General features: G+C 37.8%; 1 protein-coding gene across 50 annotated transcripts in view; it reads left to right on the top strand.

The window, feature by feature from the left end:
- The window catches only part of TRIP12 (thyroid hormone receptor interactor 12), a 140,523-nt gene that overhangs the window by 55,659 nt on the left and 57,293 nt on the right, over nt 1–27,571 (top strand). For 21 of the 50 annotated variants that reach the window (XM_048214100.1, XM_048214104.2, XM_026491751.4 and 18 more), the window contains 6 exons: nt 60–185; nt 1,022–1,824; nt 17,059–17,164; nt 19,770–19,906; nt 25,485–25,568; nt 26,636–26,731. In XM_048214100.1, coding sequence (XP_048070057.1) covers nt 60–185; nt 1,022–1,824; nt 17,059–17,164; nt 19,770–19,906; nt 25,485–25,568; nt 26,636–26,731 — 1,352 coding nt within the window. The remainder of the gene's footprint in view (nt 1–59; nt 186–1,021; nt 1,825–17,058; nt 17,165–19,769; nt 19,907–25,484; nt 25,569–26,635; nt 26,732–27,571) is intronic. The other 29 variants (XM_048214129.1, XM_048214125.1, XM_048214124.2 and 26 more) reach the window with 3 other exon arrangements.

Below are 27,571 nucleotides of genomic sequence, written 5' to 3'. Positions count from 1 at the left end.
AATACTGTATTTGCATCTCAGTTTCCTGATAGATTTCTGTTTTGATTTTCTGCTGACAGGTCACATTTAGGGCAGGCAAAACATAAGGGATATAGCCCTCCTGAGAGTAGAAAATCTAATTCTAAGGCACCCAAAGTGCAGTCTAATACTACTTCTGAACTGTCAAGGGGACACCTTTCTAAAAGGTAAATCTTCACATTGCTTGTACATTTTCAAGGCAGAATTATTTGCATTTGAATCATTGCATAATATTAAAATTTAGGTTACCCCAAGATGTTGTAATATGTGTTTTCATTATTCCCCGAATGTAACTTTGAGGATTAATAGTTTACTTTGCAGTGACACCAATGCAGTAAGCTCTAGACAATGCATTTTTTCCCTTGGTTAGAGAGCCGTGAGGTTTCCGTTTGATTAACAAACCTTTATAGGCATCTGAAATGCCATTTTACTTTTTTTTTTTTTAATGTTTTGTTTTTGTTTTTATTTTTTTATTGGTAGAGCCAAAGGTCAATTATTTCTTAAGATCTAATTGGCAGGAGTCTTTTTTTAGAAAAGAAATTACTATATTATACGGTTTTCTTACCTTCATTTTGAAAAGTGCATACTTAAGTCGTTATTTATTTCAAGCTTTGACAAAGAAGTTGTATTTGTGAATAAGAGCACCAGTATTCTAGTTTCAACTAGTTCTGAACTACTAAGTATTCTTTTTCTTTTCATTTTAATTCTTGTTTTGTGATTAGGAGGGTTAGTGTCAGTAATCTTTGGGCTGAAGAATTACTCTGATCTTCTAATCAAATATTTCACCATCCAAAGTCACACTTTTTTTTTTTTAAATCCAGTTTTGAACCGTTTGAAAACCTGTGTTTATTTAGCCCTGGACTTAATCAGAAAGACTTTTGCATCTTTTTTTTTTCTTTTTTTAAAGCACTTATTTGTACAGATTTGCGAAGTTAATAAGTATTACATGACAGGTACAATGCTGGCGGGCTGATACTAACTCTCTTCTTATCTGACCTCTCAGAAGCTGCAGTTCATCATCTGCTGTCATAGTTCCACAACCAGAGGATCCAGACAGAGCCAATACTTCAGAAAGGCAAAAAACGGGGCAGGTGCCTAAGAAAGACAATTCTCGAGGAGTGAAACGCAGTGCTAGTCCAGACTACAACAGGACCAATTCTCCTAGCTCTGCCAAAAAACCAAAAGCACTTCAGCATACTGAGTCTCCCTCAGAAACAAATAAGCCACATAGTAAGTCAAAGAAGAGACATTTAGACCAGGAGCAACAACTGAAATCTGCACAATCGCCGTCAACAAGTAAGGCTCATACCCGAAAGAGTGGGGCCGCTGGCAGTTCACGGAGTCAGAAAAGAAAGAGGACAGAGAGTTCTTGTATAAAGAGTGGTTCTGTGTCTGAGTCAACGGGTGCCGAAGAGAGATCTGCAAAACCCACCAAGCTGGCTTCAAAATCCGCCGCCTCGGCCAAAGCTGGGTGCAGCACCATCACCGATTCTTCCTCCGCTGCCTCTACTTCCTCCTCCTCTTCTGCTGTCGCCTCGGCCTCCTCCACTGTACCACCTGGGGCCAGGGTGAAACAAGGAAAAGACCAGAACAAGGCCAGGCGTTCCCGTTCAGCATCCAGTCCCAGTCCCAGAAGAAGTAGCAGGGAAAAGGAACAGAGTAAAACTGGTGGCTCTTCAAAATTCGATTGGGCTGCTCGTTTCAGCCCTAAAGTTAGCCTTCCTAAAACCAAACTGTCTCTTCCAGTGTCTTCTAAGTCAGAGACATCAAAACCTGGACCTTCTGGATTACAGGCCAAATTAGCAAGTAAGTGTATGGAAACTTCTTTCTTCTTTTTTTTTCCCCAAGGAAATTTTTCTTGGTGTGTCCAAAGTGGTGATGCTTTCAAGGTAGTCAGATTTGTTTTGGTTTTTTTTTTGCAGCTTGAGGCAGTCTTAGCTTTACTATATCCATTTGTAACAATACATAAGAATTGACGCTACATTTAGTTCTAAGGAGACTGGTCAGGAGTGCTGCCGCCTTATTTCTAAATGGTCACATTGTAGTACCTGCATCTTTATCCTTGTAGTATCTGTTCCTAAGTTATTTCCTATTATCAGGGTGGGACATCAAGTTGGATCTTCTTCTTTAACCAGACAACAAAATTATTTCAGTTACGAGTTGCTTTTGACCATGATTGAAAGTCAAATAGTGGGGTGTTTTTGGGGGGAGGGGGTTTGGTATGATACATTCGTGATATATGGAAATACTGAGCTAAAATTTCAGAATAAATGAAATCTTACTCACATGTCATACTTAAAGATAAAAAGCTTCGTCTGAAGATGAATACCTCTTACTTAGTTCCGTACACCGGGCTCTAGTCCCACGTAAATGGGGAGGAGTATTGCCCTCTTGAACAGTGGAGTGGAACTTACATTTCAGAATGATACCTTTCAAGCAAAGAAACAGACTAGATGGGAGATAGGGATCTTAGGGCACTTTTCTTTTTCTCTTCTGTTCAAAAGACTACTTCAGAGAAGCCGACTGTTCATGTCATTAGAACTGATTAGAGCTGGTGGTGGCCTTCTTCAGTTACGTGATTGCTGTAATGCTGAAGGGCGTCCTTTTCTTTTTTCTGTTTTGAGACATCTAAAAAACACAAATAGAATAATACAGCACTTATGTACGGTTTCAGCATTTAATTTTTGTGATATTTATCCAGGAAGCTCGCTTTTCACCATCCTTTTTCTCCCCTCCATAGAACATTGTAGATTTATATTTTCATAGGGCTAGAACCTTTTCTTGGTTATTGAAAACTTTGTATAGTGTGGTAGCATTCTTGTCAAAGTTTAGCTAATAGTGGCTCAGCCTAACCTGTTGAATCAGAGCCAGTTGTTAGCTCCGTTTCCTTTAACCCTACTATCTGTACTTGATTCAATATTTGTGATTCAGTATTTGCTAAACTTTAACAAGAAGACTAGTAGACACTACATAAAATCTTGTGTTTAACCTGTACCATAGGGTTATCATGAAGGTGACATCTTTTACATTGTAGAATTTTGTTCAATTTGGGTATTTTAAGTGTGCCTTACTTCTGTATTAAAATCTTTTGAATTTGAAGGTACAGATTTTGGATTACGATTGGTACCTTGAAGTCAAAAGGGAATTAAAAGGCAGGCTAAAGAGGGACCATCAACTGTCTGTTGGACCTGCCAAGGTTTTCTTGACATTTGGAGTTTGTTTATCTCTGCTTTTATACCTCTTCCTTTATGTTTTGAAGTGAAGTAGAAGCGTGTGTGTGTGTGTGTGTGTGTGTGTGTCCAGTGTAGTAGCCGTGTGGCCTCCACAGCCATTGGGCCAGGGTGAGTTTATAGCTGGTTTGGTGGGATTCACTCCTCCGTTTTCTGCCTTCCAGTATGCTTTACTTGCAGAGCTTATCTCCTGCAGCTCTGATTTCTAGGAGGGTCCGGGGCAGGGTGAGAGCAGATTGTTCCTGCAGCTCTGATTTCTAGGAGGGTCCGGGGCAGGGTGAGAGCAGATTGTTCTTGAGTGTCATGTCCTTGACTCTTCCTCGGCACTTGTTTTCTTTTCTTTTCTTCCGAGTCTGTTAACGTAATTTTTAAAAGAAAACCTGACCCCCAGTGCAGTCTTGGTTTCTCTACCTGAGAAAGCACCCTGAGTTCTGATGTGACCCCTGGGCCATAATAAAACCAGATGGTCTGTGAAGCTCACTCTGCACATGGTGACAAGTGAGTAAAACTCAACTCGTATTGTCTTCCTCACTTGCACAAAATCTGTGTGTGTCGTGTGGTCACGAATACCGCTTTTCCGTTTTCACTACCACTATCCTAGTTCTCAGCTCTAATTATAGCCTAAGCTGTTGGAACAGGAGAAGGGAACCAGCATTTATTTCACATCTAATAAATACTAGGTATTTTATATATGCAGTCCATTTAATTTTTTAAAAAATGGTGTTTAATGATACTTATTAAGGAAATTTATTTTAAGGAGGTGGGCTAGCCTGCCTGGTGACTTACCTCACAGGTGGCAGAGCTAGAAGTGAAAGATGGAGGAAATGTGTAACTTGAAGCCACTGCCTCCTTCTCTTCATCACTTATTTTTCACCCCTGTTAGTTTTCTGTGTTGTACTGTCACACCATATTTGGGTCATTAGGAGATGTTAAGGCCCCGGAGGAGATGAAATTATATGATCCTTCTTTACTGGTATTGATTCATCTTTAGGGATGAATATTGTGTGAACCCAAGGATTTAAATCATTCCATTCACTACATACTTGCTTATTTTCAAATAAGTGAAAAACATTTCAAAACAAAATAGTAGGGAATATTTATACGTAACGTTCTTACAAGAGCCTGATAACTTGTAAATCCTTTACATGGATCATGTCATTTACTACTTATCTGCTCTGTGTGGCAGATACTATTATTTCCATCTTAGAAGTAAGGAAACTTAGGGTCAGTGGTCAGTTTGGCTCCCTAAGGTCACAGAACCAAGGAGCCAAGAGTCCTTCCAGTTTTAGTGTATGTACTGCCGAGTCGAGCACTATAGAGCCAAGAGTCAAACCCAGACCATCTGGTTCCAGAAATCAGTCGTGAGACTAGGATGCATAGGATTGAGTAGACTGGGCGAGCTAAATCTAGGAAGGCCTTTTGAGGTCAGACAGGGCAGGGTGGATTTTAGGCATGATTACTATGTCACTTTGGGAAAAGAGTCTATATAGGAAGCAATACTGCAATAGAACTGACAGTACTTGGTAATTTTACTTAAGAATATATGGGCAAAATAAGGTATTTTATGGGAATCTCTTGAGTTTCAAGTAATGACATGTTGGGGATAGAAAACTCTTATTACAGAAGTGAAAATCCTTGCTTTGAATCCTAGCTCTGCCATTCTGTCACCTGGCAACTATGGGAAAGTTTGTAACCTTTTCCTTGTAAATGGGCATAATAGCTTATTTGAGGAATAAATGATTATATGAGGACACTGAGCATAGTAGTTAGTACATGAGATGCACTGTAGAATTTAGAACAGCAGAGATTAAGTATCTTAAGAAAGAAACTATATTCAACAACCTTTTGAGAATGAAGGATTGATAAATCCCAGCCACTGATGAAGTTTAGGATATAACTCTTTTTAGATTCGGAAGATCTTGATTTGAAGTTATCTCTTTATATAGTTTTGTGAGGTTGGGCAAATCATGCAACCTAATCCCTGATCTTATTTGTAAGATGATAGTATTCATTCTTGTGAAGCATAAATAAAAGAATGTATGTGAAAATACCTGTACTGTACTAACATGTAATGGTGACTTGAGAGTTATTGCCATATATTTGAAGAGCTCTTTACGCATGAGGAAACTTCTCTCCCCCCAAAACATCAAGACATGGGGCATAATTAGATTCAAAGGGTAGAGGTTGAGAGGCAGATTTCGGATTAGCATATCTGCAGAACCACAGTCTGTATGTCATCCAAAAAATGGATTTGGCCACTTCGTGAGATACAGAGCATTCCAAATTGGGTAGATCATTTGTTTGCTTCAACTTTTAAAAATCAGTGAACCTATTAATTAGAATATGATATGTTTTCTCAGGTAAAGAATTACTGATACGGTTGGTCAGTAAAGCTTCATGGGGAAAAAAAATTGTTTCCAAGTTGTAGAAATAATGGTACCTACATGATACTTTATGAAAACTCATTTCCCATGGTCAGATACTACTGGAGATTTAGGATTACATTAACACATTGAAGGCTGCAAGAAATCTTATGGTAACTTCTGCTTAACGTAGTATTTTACAGATTTGCTTGACCATCTTGGGAGACAGCAGTGGTCCAAGCAACCTTTGGAAAATGATAGAATACATGGAGTCAGGATACTTAAGCAAGAAGACCTTTCCCAAGTGTGCTGTTTCGACAACTGTTAACAGACTGATGAACGAACGAGCTCCTGGTCAGGAGTTAGGGCTGGCAGGAGAACTGGCGAAACAGCTACTTTTGTGATGGGCTTCTTAAAGCCTTGTGGCTTGCCGGCTGCAACTGATCAAAATAGCTCTGTGACAAAGGTCACACTGTATCAGTTGATAGAAGTCTTGAGAATACCTCAGAAGGGATAGTGTTATGTGACAATTTTTAATATGCCTTAGGAAATTATTCTTGCTATGTGTTGTTTAATATAAGCAAACAGACATTCTCAGAAATTTGTGTCGCCTAAATGTAAAACCAGTCTGGCAATGTAATGATACAAGTGATTTTTGAAAATATTTTTATATTTTAATATATTTTAAAATGTTTTTGTAATTCGTGTGGCTTCAGGATCTGTTTTGCTAATCTAACTTCTTTTAAAAGAAAACTAATCTTGAAGTAATACGACTTTCAGAGTATGTAGTGTCTGAATAGTAGAAGGTGATAGATGGCATGGAAATACAAGAAAGTTTGTTATCAAAATCTGGGCCATTATGGAACTTATTTATAGAAAAATTTAAAAATATTATATTTCTTGTCTGATGTGTCTATTTGTAGATCTGGTCTCCTCTCATTATTTAAGTGGACATCATGTGCATATTATTAATAACCTAGTCAGCAGTAGTTACCAGCTTATTTCCAGCTTGAGTTTCATGCTCTTCTGGTGACTTGCATGCAGCCTGTGGCCATTATTAGAACTAGACAAGAACCAGGCAGATGCAGAACTGGTAAGGAAATTCTGCTGAGATAGGACTCTATCTAATCAGTCTGAGACTGAGACCTGCTTCTCTGTATCCCTAGCATGGAGGGAAGAAATAATATGTTGAGGAGGGAATTGAAGAGTTAAAATCTTGGTTTCACCTAGAGTCTTATGGGGTCGTGCATACTGAGTCTAAATAATTAAATTACCTTTTCACCTCATGAGGTGTTGGCTGAGGAGCTTAAAGGGAAAAGGATTAAGTGTTAAGATTTTTCTGTATCGTAAGACAGCTGTTAAAATAATTTAGCAACTTAAAGCTCTAATAATTTTAATAGGTAAGTGCATTGCAAAATTACTGATTCCAGTAATCAAAGGGCTTTAAAAAATACATTAAATTACAAAAATGAGTTGCCAAGTTATAAAAGAACGCTGAATAGAAACTAGTATCATCACCCTCTTTGTTAAGAAGGCTTTATTTTTTTAATTTTTATTATTTTTTTAAAGATTTATTTATTTTAGAGCGAGAGAGTATGAGCACAAATGGTGGGGGGACGGAGGGAAAGGGTTGCGGGGGGAGGGGGAGCAGAGAGAAAAACAGACCCCTGAGCACGGAGCCCAGTGTGGGCCTTGATCTCAATGACCTGAGCTGAAATCGAGTTCGAAGCTCAACCACCTGAGCTACTCAGGTACCCCAAAAAAGGCTTTTATTTTACATTGCAAATTTTAAACAATCATGGTATGTATTTTTGTATACCAGGTCAGAATAAGAATTAATTTAGCCAAATTACATTTTAGTAAAGTTACATATAAGTTTAAAAAAAACCCAAACCCAGCAGTCTTCCTGCCACATTGCCCTTTCCCAGTGCTGATTATTTTGGTGTTTATTTCCATGTATATGGTGTATGTGCTCATGTGTTTATTGGTTGGGTTTTTTCACTTTGAGCACAATTGCCTGCCCTTTTTGAAAGTGACCGCACTTCTGTACCCACCAACCATGTACTGTATGCACTTCCCCTTTGCCCAGGCATGATCAGTGCCCGCCCAATGTTTGTATAGATACATACATGCCATTTACAGAGTCATGTAGGAAGGTTTCCTTTCTTAACACAGTTTTGGTTTTCTTGTTTTAAATAACTATTTTGTTGATGTTGTTTTCCTTTTCTGTGAACCCATCGCTCCAAACTCTTTACTAATTGTCTGAATCTTTTCTCAAGCTGTCTACTTGCTTTTGTTAAATTGTCCTGAAGAAATAAGGCCTCTGGATGGCTACTCTTTTATGTCTGCTTCACAGCTTTTATTTATTTAGCCTGGGCATTTTCTTCAGTCTTCTGTTTAGCTTTGTGTTTCCAGATCCCACATCATCTTTCCCGGTTCACTATTTCGTTTTGAGGGAATGTATCTTCTTCCACTTGGCTTTTTGAGAAAAAATGCTTATGAGATTTTTAAAAGCCTTTTTATTGTTTTTAGATTTTGACTGTCTGATAATATACAACCTAGGTACTTGTTTGATTGGTTATAGAGTGCTGGGTTAGAAATGATTCTTAAAAATTTTGAAGAAACACATTATTTTTAAGCTTTCTTTATTGGAAACATTCTGATTCCTGATCTGTTGTATATGTAACCCATTCTTCTAGCTGCAGATCTTTACCTCCATTATATTGCCATAGCTGTGGGTTTGGCCTCATTTCTTACTAGGGTGACCAGCAGTCCTGGTTTCCCTTGGGTCTGAGGCATTCCCCCAGACTCAGGACTCGGCCTTAAAACCAGGGTTAGAGCCAAGCAAACCAGGATGGTTGTTCACTGTATCCTTGTTTCTTTTCTCTTTCTAGATCTCCTATTATTTTGGATGATTGTCCTCTTGGGAAGTTCTGATGTTTTCATTCTGGCTTTGCTTTTTTCTTCTACTTTCTGGTAGATTTCTTCAACTTCTTCCAGCCTTTCTTTTGATTTTTTTTTTCTGTTGTTTTTATTTTCAAGAGGTTATTTTGTTCTCCTTTTTATTATGGATGCATTTCTTTTTTTGAGGACATTAATGGTGAGTTTTCTATACACAGTTCTCATGAAGTTTTTTTGGGGGAGGGAGGTTGGTTTGGTTTTGATTTTCGTATTGGGAGTTTTCATCAGGTTTTGGTAATTCCTGGTTGTTTCCTCATACTCAGGTTTTGGTCCCCCAACACTTAATCTGTAAGCTCTGAACACATAGAGGAGATTTCACTGAAATCCATTTTCTGGTGATCTGTTTTGGCTGGTCATTATGAAGCCTGTCATTATTTTTAGATCTTTTTCTTTGGTGAAATTCCACAGAGAAGATTCCTCCTGCCTAGAGGTGAAAGCTGACTGACCGAGGTCTGGGGGTTGGGCAGGAAAAGAGGCCTAGGAAAGAAGCCATGTGTCATCTAATCTGTCTGTTCGTACTTGATCCTCCCTCTCCTTCTCTCATTTTGGTATGGTGCACCTAGATACAGCTGTGTACTTTAATTGAGAATTTCTTTATTTTATACTTTCTAAAGAATAGAGGTCTTGTGTTTTGCTGGGTCAGCAGAGAGACAGTTACCCAGCTGTGCAAGTGGGGGAGGGGATCTGGGGATCTTACTGCTTCATAAACAGCCTATCAACCAATCCTTAGTCTTAATTCCAGAGTCATCCCAGAGGTACCTGGTACCATCAGTTCCTGAACTTTGTGGGATTCTGAGTCCCATTCTCATTGGTAATTTATCTTAGTTTTCTACTTTAAGTTTTCTGGAATTTCTAGTGCTGGGATTTCTGCTTTTCATCTTGTAAAATTGTGTTGTGATAGTAATCTCTTCCATTCTTCTTATCCTTGTAGATTTATGCCTCAGATTCTTTTAATAATACTAGTTTAGTGGAGTTTCTCTGAGGACAGAAGTGAATGTATGTGTGTCCAATTATCTATCTTTAACCAGAAGGCACACACTTTGTCATGTATATGCACATATTTCTTCAAAAGTTGGCATTTGCTCCACACGATAGTAGAGTGCCCATTATAGCCACACTCCATGCTAGACATGTGACACACATTAAATTTTATCCTCATTACAACAGAATGAGGTAGTTCCGTGTTTTAGGTATGAAGAAACCAAGTGCTTTATTTGCCTAAACACTAGACCTTTTTCCTTTCAAAAGAACTATGAATTACATCATTTGAATGGCTGTAAATGGATGTAACCTAATTTAGTTCATTCTCAATTAATGGGCATCTACATTGTTCTAAATTCTTTTAATTGACTAAAGCTTTGTAATTTACATCATTATCTACTTGTTAGGTTTCTGGTTATGTTCTTTTTAAGTATTGATGTATATTTTCAAATTGCCTGTAGGGATATATGAATTTCCATTCCCAATAGTAGTGTAAAATGCCAATCTGTTCATATACTTATTAGCTAAAACTGTATTCCTGCAGTTTTTATTACCATACTGGTGTTACTTAACCATTCCCTATTATTGGACATTTAGCTCTTTTCCAGTATCTCATTATTAAAAGTAATGCTCAGATGAATATCTTTGTACATTTCCAACGTGTTTAATTTGTATTGCTAAGTCAGTGCATGAATTTGCTCTGCATTGGCTAGAAAATAAAAACTTGGCTTAGAAAATTCCATTTGGGATTTACCTTATTGTCATCTGCAAAACTCATCTTTTATTGTTACTGAATGATTTTAAACATCTGTGATCCTTTTTTTATATGTTAGGTTACTTTCCATTTTGTGAATTTATTTTGGCAAAGTAACCATTAATAATGATGTGTATACTAAAAATAGACACACAGCAACACCAAGTTATACCAGGTTCTCATGATTCCGTTTTGGCTGAAGGAATGAAGATCAAGTTACTGAAAATATTCCCACTGTTAGTTAATTCTCTTTATTGGGTCTACTTTTTCCAGTAGCAAAATGGCCCCATTGCATGATTGTAAATTGAACTCTACATGTGCGATAGTACTCATGTTATTTGGTACATTTTTTCCCCTTTTATGAAGAAAAGACAAGTCATTCTGAATACCTTTTGAAACAGGTTCAACATGTAAATAAATGAATAATTGGTAGCTTTTTATCTCTTATTTTTATTTATTTATTTTAAAGATTTTATTTATTGAGAGAGTGAGCGAGGCAGAGCACAAGGTGGGTGGAGGGGATGGTCAGAGGGAGAGGGACAAGCAGACACCCTGCCAAGCAGGGAGTCCAACCCCAGGACTCTGGGATCATGACTGAGCTAAAGGCAGATGCTTAACCAACTGAGCCACCCAGGCGCCACAATTGATAGCTTTTTAAAATATATAAACAAATTGGAGATTTGCATTACAAAACCCTATCCTCCCCCACCCCTCCAAAAAAACCAATCCTAATCATCCTTTGATACCTTTAAATGTAAACGAGTTAGAACATTTGAATTTGAATACTCTTGTTTAAAATAACTGGTTCCTGTACCTAATTCATTGGTTTGTCTACTGTACTATTTTAAAAAGGAGATGTATTTGTTACCTTTGGGAGTATTGCAAAAATTATTAGTCAAAAAAATCAAGATAACTAATTCTAGAAAAATGAGTACTTGAAAATGAGATATTATTTAGCTCATGTCTTATTGGACAAATTTTTGTTTTTTAATGTTGGACTGATTTTTGAAACTTAGGTGAGTCCATATACTGTTCTTGCTTTTTCTTTTCCAAGTCCAGGTCATTAATTATTATTATTATTATTTGTTTGTTTGTAAAGGTCCATATAGTAAGTATTTTAGGTTTTACTGACCACATACAGTTTTTGTTACATATTCTTCTTTTTAACAACTCCCTAAAATGTAAAAACCCTTCTTAGCTAGTGGGATGTACAAAAACAGGATTTCCAGTTGGGATTTGGCCCACAAGCTGCAGTTTGTCAACACCTACCTTAGACCAAAAATTTTAATATAATTGTATATTATATAAGGTGTGTGTATACACACACACACTATATGGTATGTATTATATGCTATATGGTGTACACACAAACACTGGTCAGTTTATATGACTGGTAAAGCCAATAGATAGGTTAGCTTCAGGCTTGGTTGGATCCAGGAGCTCAAAAAGATGATCCTGTCAGTCCCAAACCCATGTTATGACTCTCACACCTTCCCCTCTCCTTCCCAAAGATGCTATCCAATCATTTATGTATTAAATTGTAAGAAAGCCCCTGATTTCCTTGGATCATATGTCCGTAACGAATCACTATTTTGGAGGCAGGATTGCAGTTGGCTATGATGGAAATAGTCTGGCCAGTTTGAGTCCCACTCATATAGTGGGAGTGTACCATGAATGGTACTTCTATCAGTATCACATGGAGACGGGGTAGGAGAGAGTTCTCGAAAGAATTAAAAAAAAAAAAAAAAAGTGTTCAGAACAGTGGTTTCTGGATATTATACAATAGATGTCTATTTGATAATTTTATTTATTCATTCATTTATTTAAAAAGATTTTATTTGAGAGAGAGACAAGATAGCAAGAGAGAGAATGAAAGGGAAGGAGAGGGAGAAATGGGCTCCCTCCTGGGATCATGACCTGAGCCAAAGGCAGATGCTTAACTGACTGAGCCACCCAGGCACCCCCAACTTGATTATTTTTAAAGGTCACTTTGAAATGGATATATAAGTGGGAGAATAAAAACATTCATGTAGTTGAATTCAGTCATTATTCACTGAGTAAATGTGTTAGGTCAGTCTCTCCCCCATCTCACTTGATTTTTGAACAACCTTATCCTTATCTTACCAGAACACATTGACACTTCGGTTTATTTTCACTATACAACAGAAGGAATCTTTAAGAAATTGGAACGTTTAATTATTGCATTGTTAGATTATTTTATAATGGCTATATTTTTATTGTGGGACCATATGTGTATACCGTATCAAAGATTAGCATCCTCGTTTAATTCATGAAAGAACTAAAAATAGAATAAAAGCATGACAGTGAATATGTACTATTTATTCTTTCTTTTCAAGTAACTTAATTGACTTAATAGTGAAAACCATACCTTTCTAGGATTGATACTGTTCTACCTCTGGTTACTTTGTGCTGAAGTAGGCAGATCATGTTACTAGTGCGCATTCCTCCTGCAAATTACAAAATTGGAATCATCCATGGTATTGTAATGCAAAGAGTAATACTTGCAAAATTTTGAAGTAGAGAAGAAAAATCACTATAAGTAGAAAGCACCAAGATCATACCTATGTTTATATTAGTTAAGGGTCCAGAAAATAAAATTCCTAAGGCCCTCAGTCTGTTCATTCTTTTAAGATGTTGTATTTTAGAAATCCAAGCTTACAACTAGATACGTAAGAGATTTAGTTATTTCACATTTTGTATGTCCTACCTTTGCAAAAGAACTAATGTTTTTACAAAAGATGAAGCCCTGAACTTTGAGCAAATTAGTTGTGGGTTAGGAATGCTTGTTCCAAAAACAGAGGGGGTGGGGCTAAGACATATATATGCTGTAGAGGAACAAAGCATTTAGGACTTTTAAGAGAATAATACTAACTTCCAGTTTCACTTTTATCCACAGGAATAAAGATTTTCAGAATATATTTGTAGGAACAAGAGCGTATATTTTTATACTAAAATACTGTCAAGAGCTTTGATGAAAGTATGTCTACATTTATACATAACTTCATTACGTAGAGCCTTTGTAGACATTAATATATGAATTTGACCAGTGGTATTCTGGATGCTTCTCAGAGTGGCCTCATAAAAATAAATGACAAATGCAGTTTTGCTGCATTACAGGCTCTGTGTGTGTGTGTGTGTGTGTGTGTGTGTGTGCGCGCGCGCGCGTGCATGCGCCTGCATTTCCATGCACATGAATTTTAATTCATTTTCAGTGGGTTGTTGGTTTACACTTACATTGTTTCCTCTTTTATTGAAATAACTCTTACTTGACCAGTAGAATGGAAGGAAACACATGTTGATTCTATAAAACTAGTGTTCTTATATGAAGAGTTTGAACAGTTTTCTAATTGAACCTGTAAGGCACAATTTTAACTTTGGCCATAAGTATGTTGAAGATGTAGTAACCTCTGGTCTGCTTCAAAATAAACTTAGGAATTACGTAGTTTGTCTGGGTTATGTACCTTTAAGCATGTCAGTTAATAGTTTTATGTCTGAAAAGTAAGAATTATCATAACTTTGTATCTGAAAGTGCTTTTGAAAACTATAGCCAGTCTAAAATTGTGAATACAGTGTGTTCTGGCATCGTCAGCTGAATGGCCAAAAAAAAAAAGGTTAAGCTATCCCCATTCTCTAGGCAGAGCTTGCTCTGCAAACAACTTCAGCTTTCCTTTTTCCCAGAAAGTTTGACATTTGTAATCTTCTAAAGAATGTTTTAGATTTTGGAAGAATTTATAGAGTTCTTCTAACGTTTGACTTGATTTGCTTAGAAATACTGATAAATTAGTAATTATCAGTCTTTACCACCTGTGAGGTGTTTCCCTGTTCCAGTTTTTGGAGCAGATATACGTGTAAAAGCTAGTTTGTCTCTCATCCTGCCCTCAGGTAGTGTTAAAATAGGGAAACCTCTTTTCCACTATACAATGGTTTATGTAGCAGCTCCTTTATCCTGGGATTTATTTCTTCTTCATTCATTCATTCATTCATTCATTCATTCCTGGAGAAAGTACAGTGGGGAGGGGTGGAGGGAGAGGGGGAGAGTCTCAAGCAGACTCTGCATTGAGTGCAGAGCCCAATGCAGGGCTCAGTCTCACGACTCTGAGCCCAAACCAAGAGTTGGACGCGTATGCAACTGTGCCACCCAGGGCCCTCTACTTTTCTGTAATTTAGTACATTTCTCTCAACTTTTAACACCAACAATGGATAAAGAGATTGTGGCACATCCATTCAAAGGAATACCTTTCTACTGTAGAAAGGAATGGGCTACGAATCTCTGTAGCAACATGAAATCTCCAAAACACTGTATGACTCCATTTTTATGAAATTCTAGAATAGACAGTAACAAGAGATCAGTGGTTGCCAGAGGCCCGAAGTGTGGGTAAGGGGCATGAAGAGACTTTGTAGAGTGATGACAGTGTTCCCTCCTGATCTGATTATGGTGTTGGTTATATGGGTTGATACATTTGTTCAACTCCATATTGAACCTCATCTATTTAAAGTGAGTATATTTTATCATAAGGAAACGACGTCTGAATGAAATTGTTTAAAACAAAGTTAAACACCTAAGTCTAAAATAGGACGTGAGTGGTGAAAGTATGAGAGTTTGGTCAGAAAGTATACTGTCCCCTCATAAGCAGTATAGCAGGAGCCCACAGTATGTTTAGTTAGATATTTTATTTTGAATGTCACTGACTAGATATAAACGTTTTTGCTAGGGTCCATTACTGTGTCATGGTATGTGTGAAAGACAGTTAAGTGTCACATAATCTAATATTAGTAACAATAATACAGAGGTTTTTAAAGTGTTGTTAGAGGTGAAAATGTGTAGTTTTTAATATGCACTCGTGGTTTTTTCTATGAATTTTATGTTTTTTAGTCTATTCTAACTTAGTTGCACAAGTCAAATAGAAAGAGAAGCTTAATGTTTTCTGAAACATTTAAAAATATTTTCTGAATTTTTTAAATCTTAAAAAACTGATGCTAATTGGTTGAATATATTAAGCTAGTCCCATAATCTGTCCACATGCCATGTTCGTCTTTCAGGTGACAGGATATGTGTCCCGACAAAGATAAAATAGCACGGGGTATCAAGCATTGATTTGTGATCACATTAAGTTAATTCTGGTGATAATGCTATTTGGTAGATCAATCTAAAAAAATTGAAATTTAACAAACCCTTAGGCCAATCTTCTTTTCCCCACTTCAAGTTTCATTTTTGGTCCTTTTGTGCCAGTTTGAGGAGTCTGGATAACCTTTCACAAAATTTACTTTGGGGGAAAAAAGGGCCGAAAGGTGTGGTTCAGATTTCTAAATGGTAATGCCTGTCTGAATGTGGATTTTTGTCTTTATAGCTTCTGTTTGATATGTAAAAATTCCTTAATAGTGTGCTTTTCACTTAGCAACTTTCATTATATATATGCATGCTTTAGGGACCATCCCAAGTTGAATAAACTGAGGTTTAAAATTAAGCCTGTCTAGAATCCTTTTTACCTTCTCTTACCCATACCGTTTACTGGTGTTTTTAACAAAATCAAGAGTAAGGAATTTGTTATTCCACTTTGAAGCAGTAAAATGGTCAAAAATTAAAAGTTCTTGGGGGATGGGGCACCTGGGTCACTCAGTTGGTTAAGTGTCTGCCCTTGGCTCAGGTCATGATCTCAGGGGTCCTGAGATCCTGCCCCGTGTTGGGCTCCCTGCACATCGGGTGTCTGCTTCTCCCTCTCCCTCCCTCTGCTGCACCCCCCCACCCCGTTTGTGCTCTCTATCAAAGAAATAAAATCTTAAAAAAAAAAAAACCAACCAAACATGGGGGGGAACAAGTGACCTGGAGAATTGTTTTTACAATGTAATTAGTCTCTGAAGAAGGAGACGCTGGCTCTTTAAGGTGACACTGTAGTTCTCCTGGAAATAAGTCTTTTGACTTGGAGACCTTTCACTGTTGGAGGTCTTTGTTTAGATAGAGCACACCGCCCAGTATGTTATAATGTATAATAACATTGGGCAAGGGGGAGGGTGAACCGTTGCTCTGATGGCCTCCCCATTGTTTATGAAATGGTAATAGACTTCGCTTAATGGCTGTACCTTTTTAGAATCTGTTAACCCTATGAAGGGTTTTAGTTAGCTTCCAGAATAACATGTAAGGTGTGCTTGTTTGACTTTCCCCCTTAATTTTCTGGTTATCTGTACAGGACATTCTAATAACCCTCACCTCAAGTATATTTTCCTTGCTGATAGGGTGGTGTAAACAAAAGAAAGCATTTTGTTCTCTTGTAGTCTTAATTGATGAACTTTATATAAACTAGATGAAAGGCACAGCTTACAGACAATGTAATGTGCTACTGAATGAAAATGGAAAATGTGTTAAATTTAATAAAATCCTGAAATAGATAGTAAATGCAAAAAAAAAAAAATCTCTTGGCTTTAGTTAGTGGAGGAGTAGAGATGATAGGAGTGGTTAAAGGGGATGGGATGAGGGGAGAAGGACCGTCATTCATGGTGTGGGATAGCTGGAGTCAAGGTTGGGCCCAAGTGGGATTTATCCTGACGGGGTATGCCAGGTACCATATTAACCTTGCCAGGATGGATTGGGTAAGTAAAGGCAAACTGTGGCAGAAACCTAGTCGAGTGCTAGAGAGCCCATAGACGATGCAATGGATTTTTGACCTGAAGGATTGTGTAATTTTTAATTTATGATAACTTAAAAAAAATTCACTTTTGTATTTCACATGAATAGGTTTAAGAAAATCTACCAAGAAGCGCAGTGAATCCCCACCTGCTGAGCTCCCCAGTTTGAGGCGGAGCACACGCCAGAAGACCACGGGCTCCTGTGCTAGTGCCAGGTAGGACATGGGCTTGTTCAGCTTATGAGCCGGTTCGTTGTCTTCTGCTCAGCTTTCATTAGAATCCTTCCCTAAGTTTTCAAAAATTACTGAAATTTTCACTTGAATGTTGAGTAGTAAAGAGACTTATCCAGTATACAAATGAATTCTTCCCCAGTGTTGATGTACATGTTTTTGCTAAGTATTAATCCTGCAATTTTTTGACAACACTCTGACCCTCTACCTTTTCCTCTGTTGCTACATTATTTTCACAGAGTTACTGCCAGCAGTTGGCCATTTTGTTGTTTTCAGAGTTCCAGCTGGCCAGTAAATCTCTAATCAGCATCTTTATGCAGATTTTTTAAAGGTAGCTAAATTTCGCAGTAGCATGATTAATGGATCAAAAGGGATGCCTGTTTAATGGCTGTAATATTGCCTAATTAGTTTCTCAAAGTGTTGGGACCGCTTGAGTTTAGTGGATAAGGAGGAGAGATGTACTTCATTTTCATTTTGTATTAACAGCACCTACCCCTCGCGGAGGAATGTTGGTGTTATGTGTTTGCTCTCACATCTCCAGTTCCCACTTTCCTCAGTTGCTGTTTTGGATCTCATTTTCAGAAAATCAGCTACCTTTGATATGATACAGTGTATTATTTCACTTTCTTCCATTAACTGATTGAGAGTCGTAGGTTAAAGTTAACATTTTTTTTTCTTAACAGTTTCCTCACCTTTTCACGCGTGGTCAGTTGCTCACATGCGCTTGTGCAGCTGATTATGCACAGCTGGGTAGGACTTTTCCTCTTTTATATGTAGTTTGTTCTTTCTTCTGAATGTGCCAGAAGACAGTGATGGGGGCAAATGATTTCAGTTTGCCTTTTCGCTACTCTCAGTCAGGTGAGCTGAAAGGTTTTAGCTCTGCTGTTTGTCCTCCAAGATAAGTGACAATGACTGCTTTTGGTGGTGGGTACGATAGTGACATAAGGAAACAGAACGACTAGTTAGTTGCAAGTCGTAAGAAAAGGACTTGTGCCACTTAAATCGCTGCTTTTCCACTACTTTTCTGGTTCTGTCTGGATTGTTTAAAATGTTATTTAAAATGTCTGGAGTTAGTGTACCTGTTTGCTTTTGAGGTTTCTTAGCAATAGTTTTGTGAGAACTCTGAGAATTTCTTAGTTCTTCAAAGCTTTTGTCTAAAAATTTTGGGCTAGATTTTGAATCTGGTTTACCCAGAGTGCATAATCTGAGATATAAACTGAATTCACTGTGGTTGAAAATTAATGTTAAGTTGATGTGAAGTCAGGTAATCTATTGTCCCATCTTTGTCGGCTGCCTGCCTTCCTCCTACTCACAGCCACGTTCTTAGCGCATGTGAAATTACTTAGACTTTACATGGTTATTCTTTCTACAAGCTATCTAGCCACCTGCCTGGGAAAGCTTTTCATTTCAAATTTTCCTGAATTAGTGGCAATTCCTCTTAAATTTAGTGCTTTTACAGCCTGCTGCAGCCTTGTCTTCATCTCTCTTTAGACTGATACTCCTTGAGGATATCAAGCAAAGTGTTGAGTACAGTGCGTGTCATGTGGCTGGTGCACATTGAATGTTAAATAGATGAATTAATTTGAATCTCACTAATTTGTAGCTTGGTAAATTGGGTCTGGAGTGTTTGTGTGGAAGAAAAGATTGGCTAAGCAAATCCCTGTTTAGGGAGGATTTTTTACTACTTGGAAGAACAAACTCTTCTAGTACTCTCTTGTAATTCAGAGCCTTCTTTTAAATGTCACTTTTATGCCTGCTGCTTCCTCCTGGTTTACTGGCCGGCATCTAATTCCACTGCAGTTTGACTTTGGTCTAAAACATTTCCTTAGTAGTGTGTTTTCTTCATTTCCTGAGGTAATTGGAGGGCTGCTATTTAAACCATACCAAGTTACAGTAATTAGGGAAATCTTTTGTTTTTACCTGATTTGCTTACTGATTTCTCTATTAAAATAGAAAAAAATCATCATCAATAAAATGTAACTTGCTTTGTGAGAAATGACTGATCATTATTCTTTCCATATTACACTGTGCCTCAATCCTAAGCCAGTGTCTTCCTCAGAGTCATCTGTATGTATTTATAAATGTTAAATCCTTAATTCTTTATTTTAAAAGATGGATCTCTTGTTCATTATTAGGGTAGTTCTTTTTTCGGTGATTTAAGTTATCTGGAACTTAAGTGATAGGAATTTCCCACAGCTTATCCTCTTCCACCCCCCCCCCCCCACTGTCAGATATAAATTCTGTATGTTGATCCACTATTTAGCCTGGAAGTAGGGATCTATTTTAAATGAGTTGAATTCTCTCAGCAGAAGTCACTTTTCCATTTAGTTGAAGTGTTTAGAAATCATTTCTGTCTGTAAGAGTGACAACAGCTCATAGCATCACAGAAGCATGTACTGTGAATGCAGTGTAACTTGGAAGAATTTTAAATATACAAAGTCTTGGTTGTTACCCATAATGATTTTCTGCAACAATTTCTATGGCAAAAGAAGAAACTGGCTTTGTGTTCCATGCATTGGAGCTTTGTGCTGCGTGGACATTGCTTCTGGTCACTGGTAGTGCTGCCTGTGATGGCATCTTTCTGTTGTAGTCGGCGAGGCTCTGGCCTGGGCAAAAGAGGAGCAGCTGAAGCTCGTCGACAGGAGAAAATGGCGGACCCTGAAAGCAGCCAGGAGACAGTGAATTCTTCAGCTGCACGGACAGACGAAACTCCCCAAGGAGCTGCAGGTAGGTTGGCATGTGTCTTAGCCCTAAAATGCATTTATGTATCTTACTGATTTGTTTAGAGATAAATTTCCTTGTAGGCATACCAGATAAAAGGCAAGAGAGGGGAGAGAGGTATACTCGATGCTACCTCAGATAAACTTGTTCTCCTTTGTTTTTACTTGATAGGTTTGGTTTTTTGAGGAGTTGGATTCATTTGTTCTTGTTTTTTAATTCTTTTCCAAGTCCAAGTTTGTACTAATGTATTCAGATGGCTTTTAGGAAAGATACCACTTTCTGTGAAGGTTCTTCTGTAGCAGTGCGGACATACAGTAGTTACCCAGTGATTGTTTGAAAATTTCAGTTCATAATAAGAAAGTAAGGACATGGATTAAATTGCTTCTTCATACACCTGTAAATTTTAATGGAAAATGTTGAAACCCCTAAAAAGTAATAAGTGTTCCTTTTGAAAGGAACTTTAAGAATGCTGTTTATGTTTTTATGGGCTTATTTTTATTCTTCTTGATATCTTAGCACAACAAAAATAAGGCTGCCCCCCAACCCTTTCAGCTTTAAATAGGCGTCAGTCACCAAGAGGAAAAGAAGGCTAATACCTCAGAGGCTTATTGTGGCCAACAGGTTTTAAAGTGTAGCTTGTTACGGGCATTTCTCTCTAACATTAAGAACAGATGGGAAGATGTTGCGGTTCATCACTATGAACGTGGGTATGATGAGTCCCTTCTGTCAGTGATACAAATGGGCTTAGGTGTAGGTATGTTCTTTCACAACGCTCTTTCACGTAACATTAGCGTGTGTGCTAGTGTTCTTTCATGCCTGTGGTGGAGCCTATGTCCTAGTTTGCGAGGAAGGTTCTCATTTGCCCACCGCTGCTCATGTTTTATATGCTCCTTGTCTCAGCTCTCTATCCAGCTTAACATTCTTGCCTGGTTTTGTGTGATAAGTGGCATGGCAGACTTGGAACATTCTCTTCTGGTGGGAGGCAACCTTTTTCAAGTACTTTTTTTTTTTTTTAAAGAATAGTTTTTCCAAAAGGTTAAATTTGAGGGAAAGTACAGTCCATTGCACATACAAATCACTGAAGCTCTTGATGACACACAGGCTGTGCTTCCCAGTGTTGTAATGTTATTTCAAGTCTGCATGTGGAAGTGGGGCAGTTCCCACGTGGATGGCAGAAACGGAGCTGCTGCATGTGTTGAAGCGGGCTCGTTACAGTGATTACCGTGGCTAACGGTTGTGCAGTGTACCCTGTTGCAGACATGGCATTAAGCACTGTACATATATTCTCATTTAATGTTCAAACAATGTGCTGAGGTGTGAGTGCTGTTCTCCTCTTTTAGAAATGAAAAACTAAGGCAAATATGGTTAAGGTCGCCCAGGGTTGTGGGACTCTGAAATCCAGGTTTTCAAAAAGAAGAGCACACATTTCTAAAGACTATGTCCTTCCACCTCCCCCACAATCACAAGAGTTAATTTCAGATGAATACCACTAGAGGCCAGAACGAGGGGGTGGTGTGTGAAGTTTTGATCCCGGTATATTTACCTAAGTGGATAAAAACTTCAGGGGATTAAGTTCATAAGACTTACCCCCTAAATGCTTGTGTTCCTTGTTATTGAGATTCGAAATCATGGTGTGATCTCAGTGTTTTCCATGTTTAGGGGAAAGATACACGGGGCGCACAGCACTACTACATTTCACTTTGGAAGCAGGATGCCTTCTAGGTGCTCCAGGAATAATCCTCTGCCAGCTCACTGAAGCAGTGCTGCGGGAAGAAGCAAATTCCTTATTAACTTTACATTAAGTTTTTCAGTGTGATGTGCTTTAGTTTCTCCGTATGCACAATTGGAATTTAAAGAGAAAACCCTTTTAAGTTAACGTGGAGTATAAATCGATGGTGGTAACTTAGAGTATCTTTTGGCAAGGATCTGTTCACAGACGGCTCTTAGACAGTTGGTATAAGACTCTTTATTGGAAACAGTTTATTTTGAAATAATGTTGTTATTAATTTAAAGAGATTCATTTAATCTTTTAAGTGTTTTTATGGTTTTTTTCTCCCAGCGTTATTTATTTTTGAAGATCCCATCTTCCTGACCTGTTCCAGTGAAGTCATTGAAATAAGCATATTGCTTTTTATACATGTAGTGATAAAGCATTGCTCTGTCTTTGGCAGACCTGCTCATATCACCCTGACTTTTCCAGTATCGTTGACACTTAACGAAAATTTGTTGTTAACGGTGTGCCTCCTCGGTCACCTTGAAATATACTTACATTATGGAGCCCAACTTCCCTGGCTTTTCATAGAAGAGATGCTAGCTCTTGGAGTTGAAAGTTAAATGTTCCCCACATTTTCCCATGAGTCGGGGGGTCTGGTTTTGGACTTCATCAGAACTGTGTACCTTTTCATAGTGCTGATAAAGTCTTGCAGATACTAGAGATACTAAAGTGAGAAGTCAGGTATTCTTCCTTACTACCTGCATAACAATCAGATGGCAAGGAAAAACAGCTTGTGTTCTGGCATCTGATTTTGCATTGAGAATCTTAATTTCACAAGAAATGAATAAGGTCAGTTTGTAAAAAGAAAGCAAACCCAGTTTTGTAAGTTTTTTTTTTTTTTTTCATCTCCTTAACTACTTTTGTTTGGAATCCCTAAAACTTAGATGGCTCCATATCACCTGATACCAGGGCCCATATAAGACATAATTACATTACTAACGGTTATTCTTTTGGCTTTGCTCAAAGGTTTTCATTACACTCATGAAAGTCTTCTTGCTGCCTCTTGTAGTTAGGGGTCTGGTAAACCCTTAAGGTTGCTGTCAAGTAAAATTGAATTCTGTCAGCATTCTAGTGTTTTATTTTCTTTCTGCATAAGAGGCCTTTTCGGTTAAGGTATAAAGACGTTGGGTTCTGTGATAAATTTCTTGTGTCCTAATTTAAATATTTTTTCTATTGTTTTAATTCAACTGTGTATTGGAAACTATCTTACATGATGCTGTGAAGATATGCTAAAGAGTAGATGGGGAGATACTGGTATAAACAACAACATAAACACCTCTTAAAATCTGGCATCACATTTTCTCTGCTTGATAATCATGTTTATGTTTGTGTTGGGACAGATCTTGTGCGTGTTGCCCAAGGAGGTTTGACGCCTTGACTAAAGAATTTCGTCATTGACTCCTGTTGGCTCATGACATTTCCTTACCTGCGTGACTTTACAAACAGCCACCCGCAGGCCAGGCTAGTTTGGTTTATCTAATTCTGTAATACTTACAGGGAACTGTAGGAGACAAATGATTAATATTTGCCATCAATGAGCTGGCAACGGATCTTTTCTTCTTTGGGTTCAGTGACTGATTTCTGTCAAAACAGGCCCTCCACCACCATGAAAAATCAGAATATCCTCATCCCTCCTTATGGTGACCCTCTAATACATAAGCTAAAAAAACCCAGCATTACCTTCCCAAGTGAATTTTTGTTTTTTTCTTAAAAAAAGTTGTGTTGCCAGAGGGTGCTTTAAAAAAAAAAAAAAACAAAACCAACTGCTTCATTTGTTAAAACTTTGTATTTGCTCTTCCCATAATTGGAAGAGGTTAAAAGAAAGTTTAAGGGTCACTAACATTCAGCCATAATTGGGACCTTAATAACAGTATTTGTTAACAAGATTTCTGTTTAATGTGAAGAAGCAGCTGTACTGGAATGAAAAACAAGTTTCCGAAGAATATATTTAAGGGGCCAATAGAGCACGGTATTTGAGTACAACCTACGAAGAGTCAGACCACCTGGTCAGATCTCTGATCTGTGGGTAGCTGTCTGACCTTGGGCAAGTACACTCAAAGTCACAAGTCCTCAGTTACCTCACGAGTGTGAGACAGCTCACAGTGCCTCCCTCTATGGTCATTAACAGCCACACAGCCTGCAGATGGCGAGCACTTCGTAAATGCCACATGTAAGAAGCCTTCTAGAGTGCAGTTACTCTTTTTTTCTTCACCAGAAGTGTGGATTTTGTTGAACTCTGATATACTTTAATATTAGCATTTCTGGCTGACTGGTAACGGTAGCCCAGGGGCTAACCTTTCCTGAAAAGGGCCAGATAGTTGATGTTTTGGGCTTTATACAGGTTCTGTTGGAACTGGCTACCCAGCTCTGTGGTTGTAGCAGTAAAGCAGCCACAGACAAGATGTAAAACAATGAGTTTGGCTGTGTTTTAATGAAATGTTATTTACAAAATGATGCACTGGATTGAATTTGGCCTGTGGGCCACAGTTTGCTGACTCCTGTTCTTTTTTTTTTTTTTTTTTTTTTTTTAAGATTTTATTTATTTATTTGACAGAGATAGAGACAACCAGTGAGAGAGGGAACACAAGCAGGGGGAGTGGGAGAGGAAGAAGCAGGCTCATAGTGGAGGAGCCTGATGTGGGGCTCGATCCCATAACGCCGGGATCACGCCCTGAGCCGAAGGCAGATGCTTAACCGCTGTGCCACCCAGGCGCCCTGTGCTGACTCCTGTTCTTAAACCATACATTTTCCTATGAATTTTTAAAAGAAAATCCCTGTGAAATCACAGAAAATACTTAATGAGATGAAGAAAACTATTAGGAAAATACACAGTTGGTGGCTTGTATATTAGCATTTCTTCAGAAAAGCTCTGTAAATTCACGTTATCCATGTGCTTTTACCAATAAAAAGTGTTGTCCTGGGCCAGTTTCTGTCGTTATCTGGCGCATGTATAGGGCTTAGGGTATTGTGGATAATGTGGTCATGCACAGGTTAACTGTAGAAAAAGTGTTTGACGTCTCAACAGACACTGAGAGGAGGAACAGTAAAACTGCTGGTTTTAGAGGAATATAGTTTCGTCTGGTCAGATTCCTTAATAGAATCAGCCTCTTTGCTTAGACTGAATATTGCTCAGGTTAGCTCTTTGGGTAGTAGAACCCTTCTAAATCTGAACTCTTTTTATTTTTTTTCTGTCCTTGTTTTCACATCCTGGTTGTCCTCTGTTTTGTACTTCAGTGCTTTGCCGTTGGTTGTAACATGAATCCTCAGTCCTGGAAATAAGAAGGGTATTATCTGCATGTTCTTAGGGAAAACATCTAAGCGATTGTGTCAAGACTGCCGCCCAGAAGTAAGGCAGACTGAAGAAGACAGACGTCTGCATGGAACGTTTCCCCCAGATGTCGGTTTTGCTTTCTGTTCTATTTGTGACTAATTGCCCATCTATTAAACCTCATGGTGGTTTTGGCAGTTTGATCTTCATGGACTTTTGGTAGATGAGTTTAGGACGAGACTTAATTTAGGAACAGTTTCAGAGGCATGAGGAATCTGTCAAAGCTATGTGTGGAAGAAATGTAAAGTTTGTATTTTTATGCTTGTTGAACACTGAGATAGTTGAGCCATCCTTTCGTTCCTAGAAGCTACAGGATGAAATCTAGAACAGCTGAGTGTGCAACAGGTGGGCACATTTAATTGCCTTTATTCGAGGTAGTCTGTAAAACTCAGCTCGTTCTTTTTTTTAAAGATGAACCAGCCATAATGAGTTTGAATGTTCCTCTCCTAACCCTCACCTTCTTTTCTCCCCCCCTTTTGAAGCCTCTAGTTCTGTTGCAGGGGCTGTGGGCATGACCACCTCTGGGGAGAGTGAATCCGATGATTCCGAGATGGGACGATTACAAGGTAAAGACAGTTAATGAGCTTACAAGAAACAAAAACCATTATGAGAGGCTGCTTGTGACTTCTGTTCTTTGTTGAAATTAATTCAGATAAGCTCATTTAAACATACTCTAGCAATGCCTGTACTTACAAAAACTTGTGATTTGGATTTGGAAGATGATCTGTCTGGCTCTTTATTTTTACTGTTTAGACAAAATCTTATGTTTTCTGTGTTTTTAAAATGTTCTTTATTACGGTTGCTTGTATAGCTGGTAATGAATTAAGGAAGATCTTGAAAAGGGGATAGCTTAATATATTGTTCTCTGGTACTTGCTAACATAATGCACCCCAGTGGGGTGCTTTTGCTGTATTCTTTTGTGCTCATGGTCACCTATTTTAAAATGAATGTGAAGTGTATACCTAAACACCAGGTATTGTAATGTTGTGTTTTTTTTTTAAAAAGCAGCCTTATTATGTATATGTTCTTTACAAATGGGTGGGTATGTATTTTTATTGTCTTCAGACAGTTGGTTTATATGGTAGATCGCCAGCGTGAGGCTTGTAAGAAACATTATTTATAAAGCACTTTCAGATTGCTTTATAAATTCCTAAAGTGGCTTATGGCATTCTCTTTTCGACTAGAAGTCTCTTGAACACATTTTTTTTCACCATTGGACTTGATAATAAAAAATAATTTTTCCATGTGTTTTTAGAAGATCTCATGACTAATGTCTGATTGGGAAATAATATCAGAGGGAAAGCAACACAAGGGTGCTTAACCTGTAATTTTTTCATAGTAAATACTTACTCTGGGTTTTTCTTGGATTATTTGATACAGTCCCCTCTGGCACTGATATTTAGTATCTCCATAAAACTTTAAGATGCCTTGGAACTACCACATGGGTTTTGTAACTTACATTAATTAATATCTAAGAGTGGTCTTGAAAGTTTAATGTAGTTTCTCTTAAAGATAAAAATGGAAAGTAACATTGTCTAAATCAGTCATGTGAGATGAATCAGTTCGTTGGAATTTTTACCCTAAGATCAGCTGGATTTACAATTCAATTATTCCTCCTTTCTTTTTTCTTTAGCTTTGTTAGAGGCCAGGGGTCTTCCTCCTCATCTGTTTGGCCCTCTTGGTCCTCGGATGTCACAGCTTTTCCATAGAACGATTGGAAGCGGAGCTAGTAAGTGAATACTCTCAAATTTGCCCTCTCCCCAAAACCGTTAATAATTCGGTGAGTGCTGTTTTTACTGTTTATCTATTGCTGCAAAGAGACTTTCCTATAAGGAGGTTTTCATGAACTTTAACCTGTTTTAAAAAGTAGGGTTTGTTCACATTCTTGCCTTTAAACCCAGCAGCTCTAGGTTCTTCTGTATTTTTATTTTTGATTACTGGATTGGAGTCATTAGAAAATCATCCAGAGTTATGGCAAGATTGAATCTTTGTTTAGTTCTAGCATAGTAAAGAATCTCAGATGATTACATTGATTATATTATAGCATCTGATTGCATGATTTGCATAGATTTGAATCTTGAATTTTTTGTGGCATAATAAAATTTAATCTGTAAGACAGTCAATTGTAGAGTGAGCTGGAGAGAAAAGATTTCTCAGCAGAATTACCAGTCGCTAGACTCATTTAATCACATTAACATATTATAATCCAGAGATCTTGTCATATATGGTAGACAAAACAGTGACTCTTGAAGTGGCAGTTTGTAACAAGAATAACTTTTGCATAATTACAAATCCAGTTAAATTCTTTCTGGTATAGAATACTATCTTTAGCTTCCTTAAACAAAATTTACATTTAAGCATTTTTTTAATAACTCCATTGAATGTTCCAAAGAATCAGCAGGCTATTTTTAGACCTTAGTCTTGATTAATTTCAGCATTTCTAAAGTGTTAACTGAAGTCTATTAACTCTGACCTTACTAATATGTGCTTATAATTTTCCATCAGATATTCCAAGTTGGTGTTTTTTAATGTGCGGACATATGCTCACATATGTGTATTTATACTTAAG

Source organism: Ursus arctos, unplaced genomic scaffold (genome assembly GCF_023065955.2).
Source record: "Ursus arctos isolate Adak ecotype North America unplaced genomic scaffold, UrsArc2.0 scaffold_1, whole genome shotgun sequence".
NCBI classification, from domain to species: Eukaryota; Metazoa; Chordata; class Mammalia; order Carnivora; family Ursidae; genus Ursus; species Ursus arctos.
The sequence above is the reverse complement of the archived record's forward strand: the minus strand, read 5'-3'. Positions and strand labels throughout refer to the sequence as shown.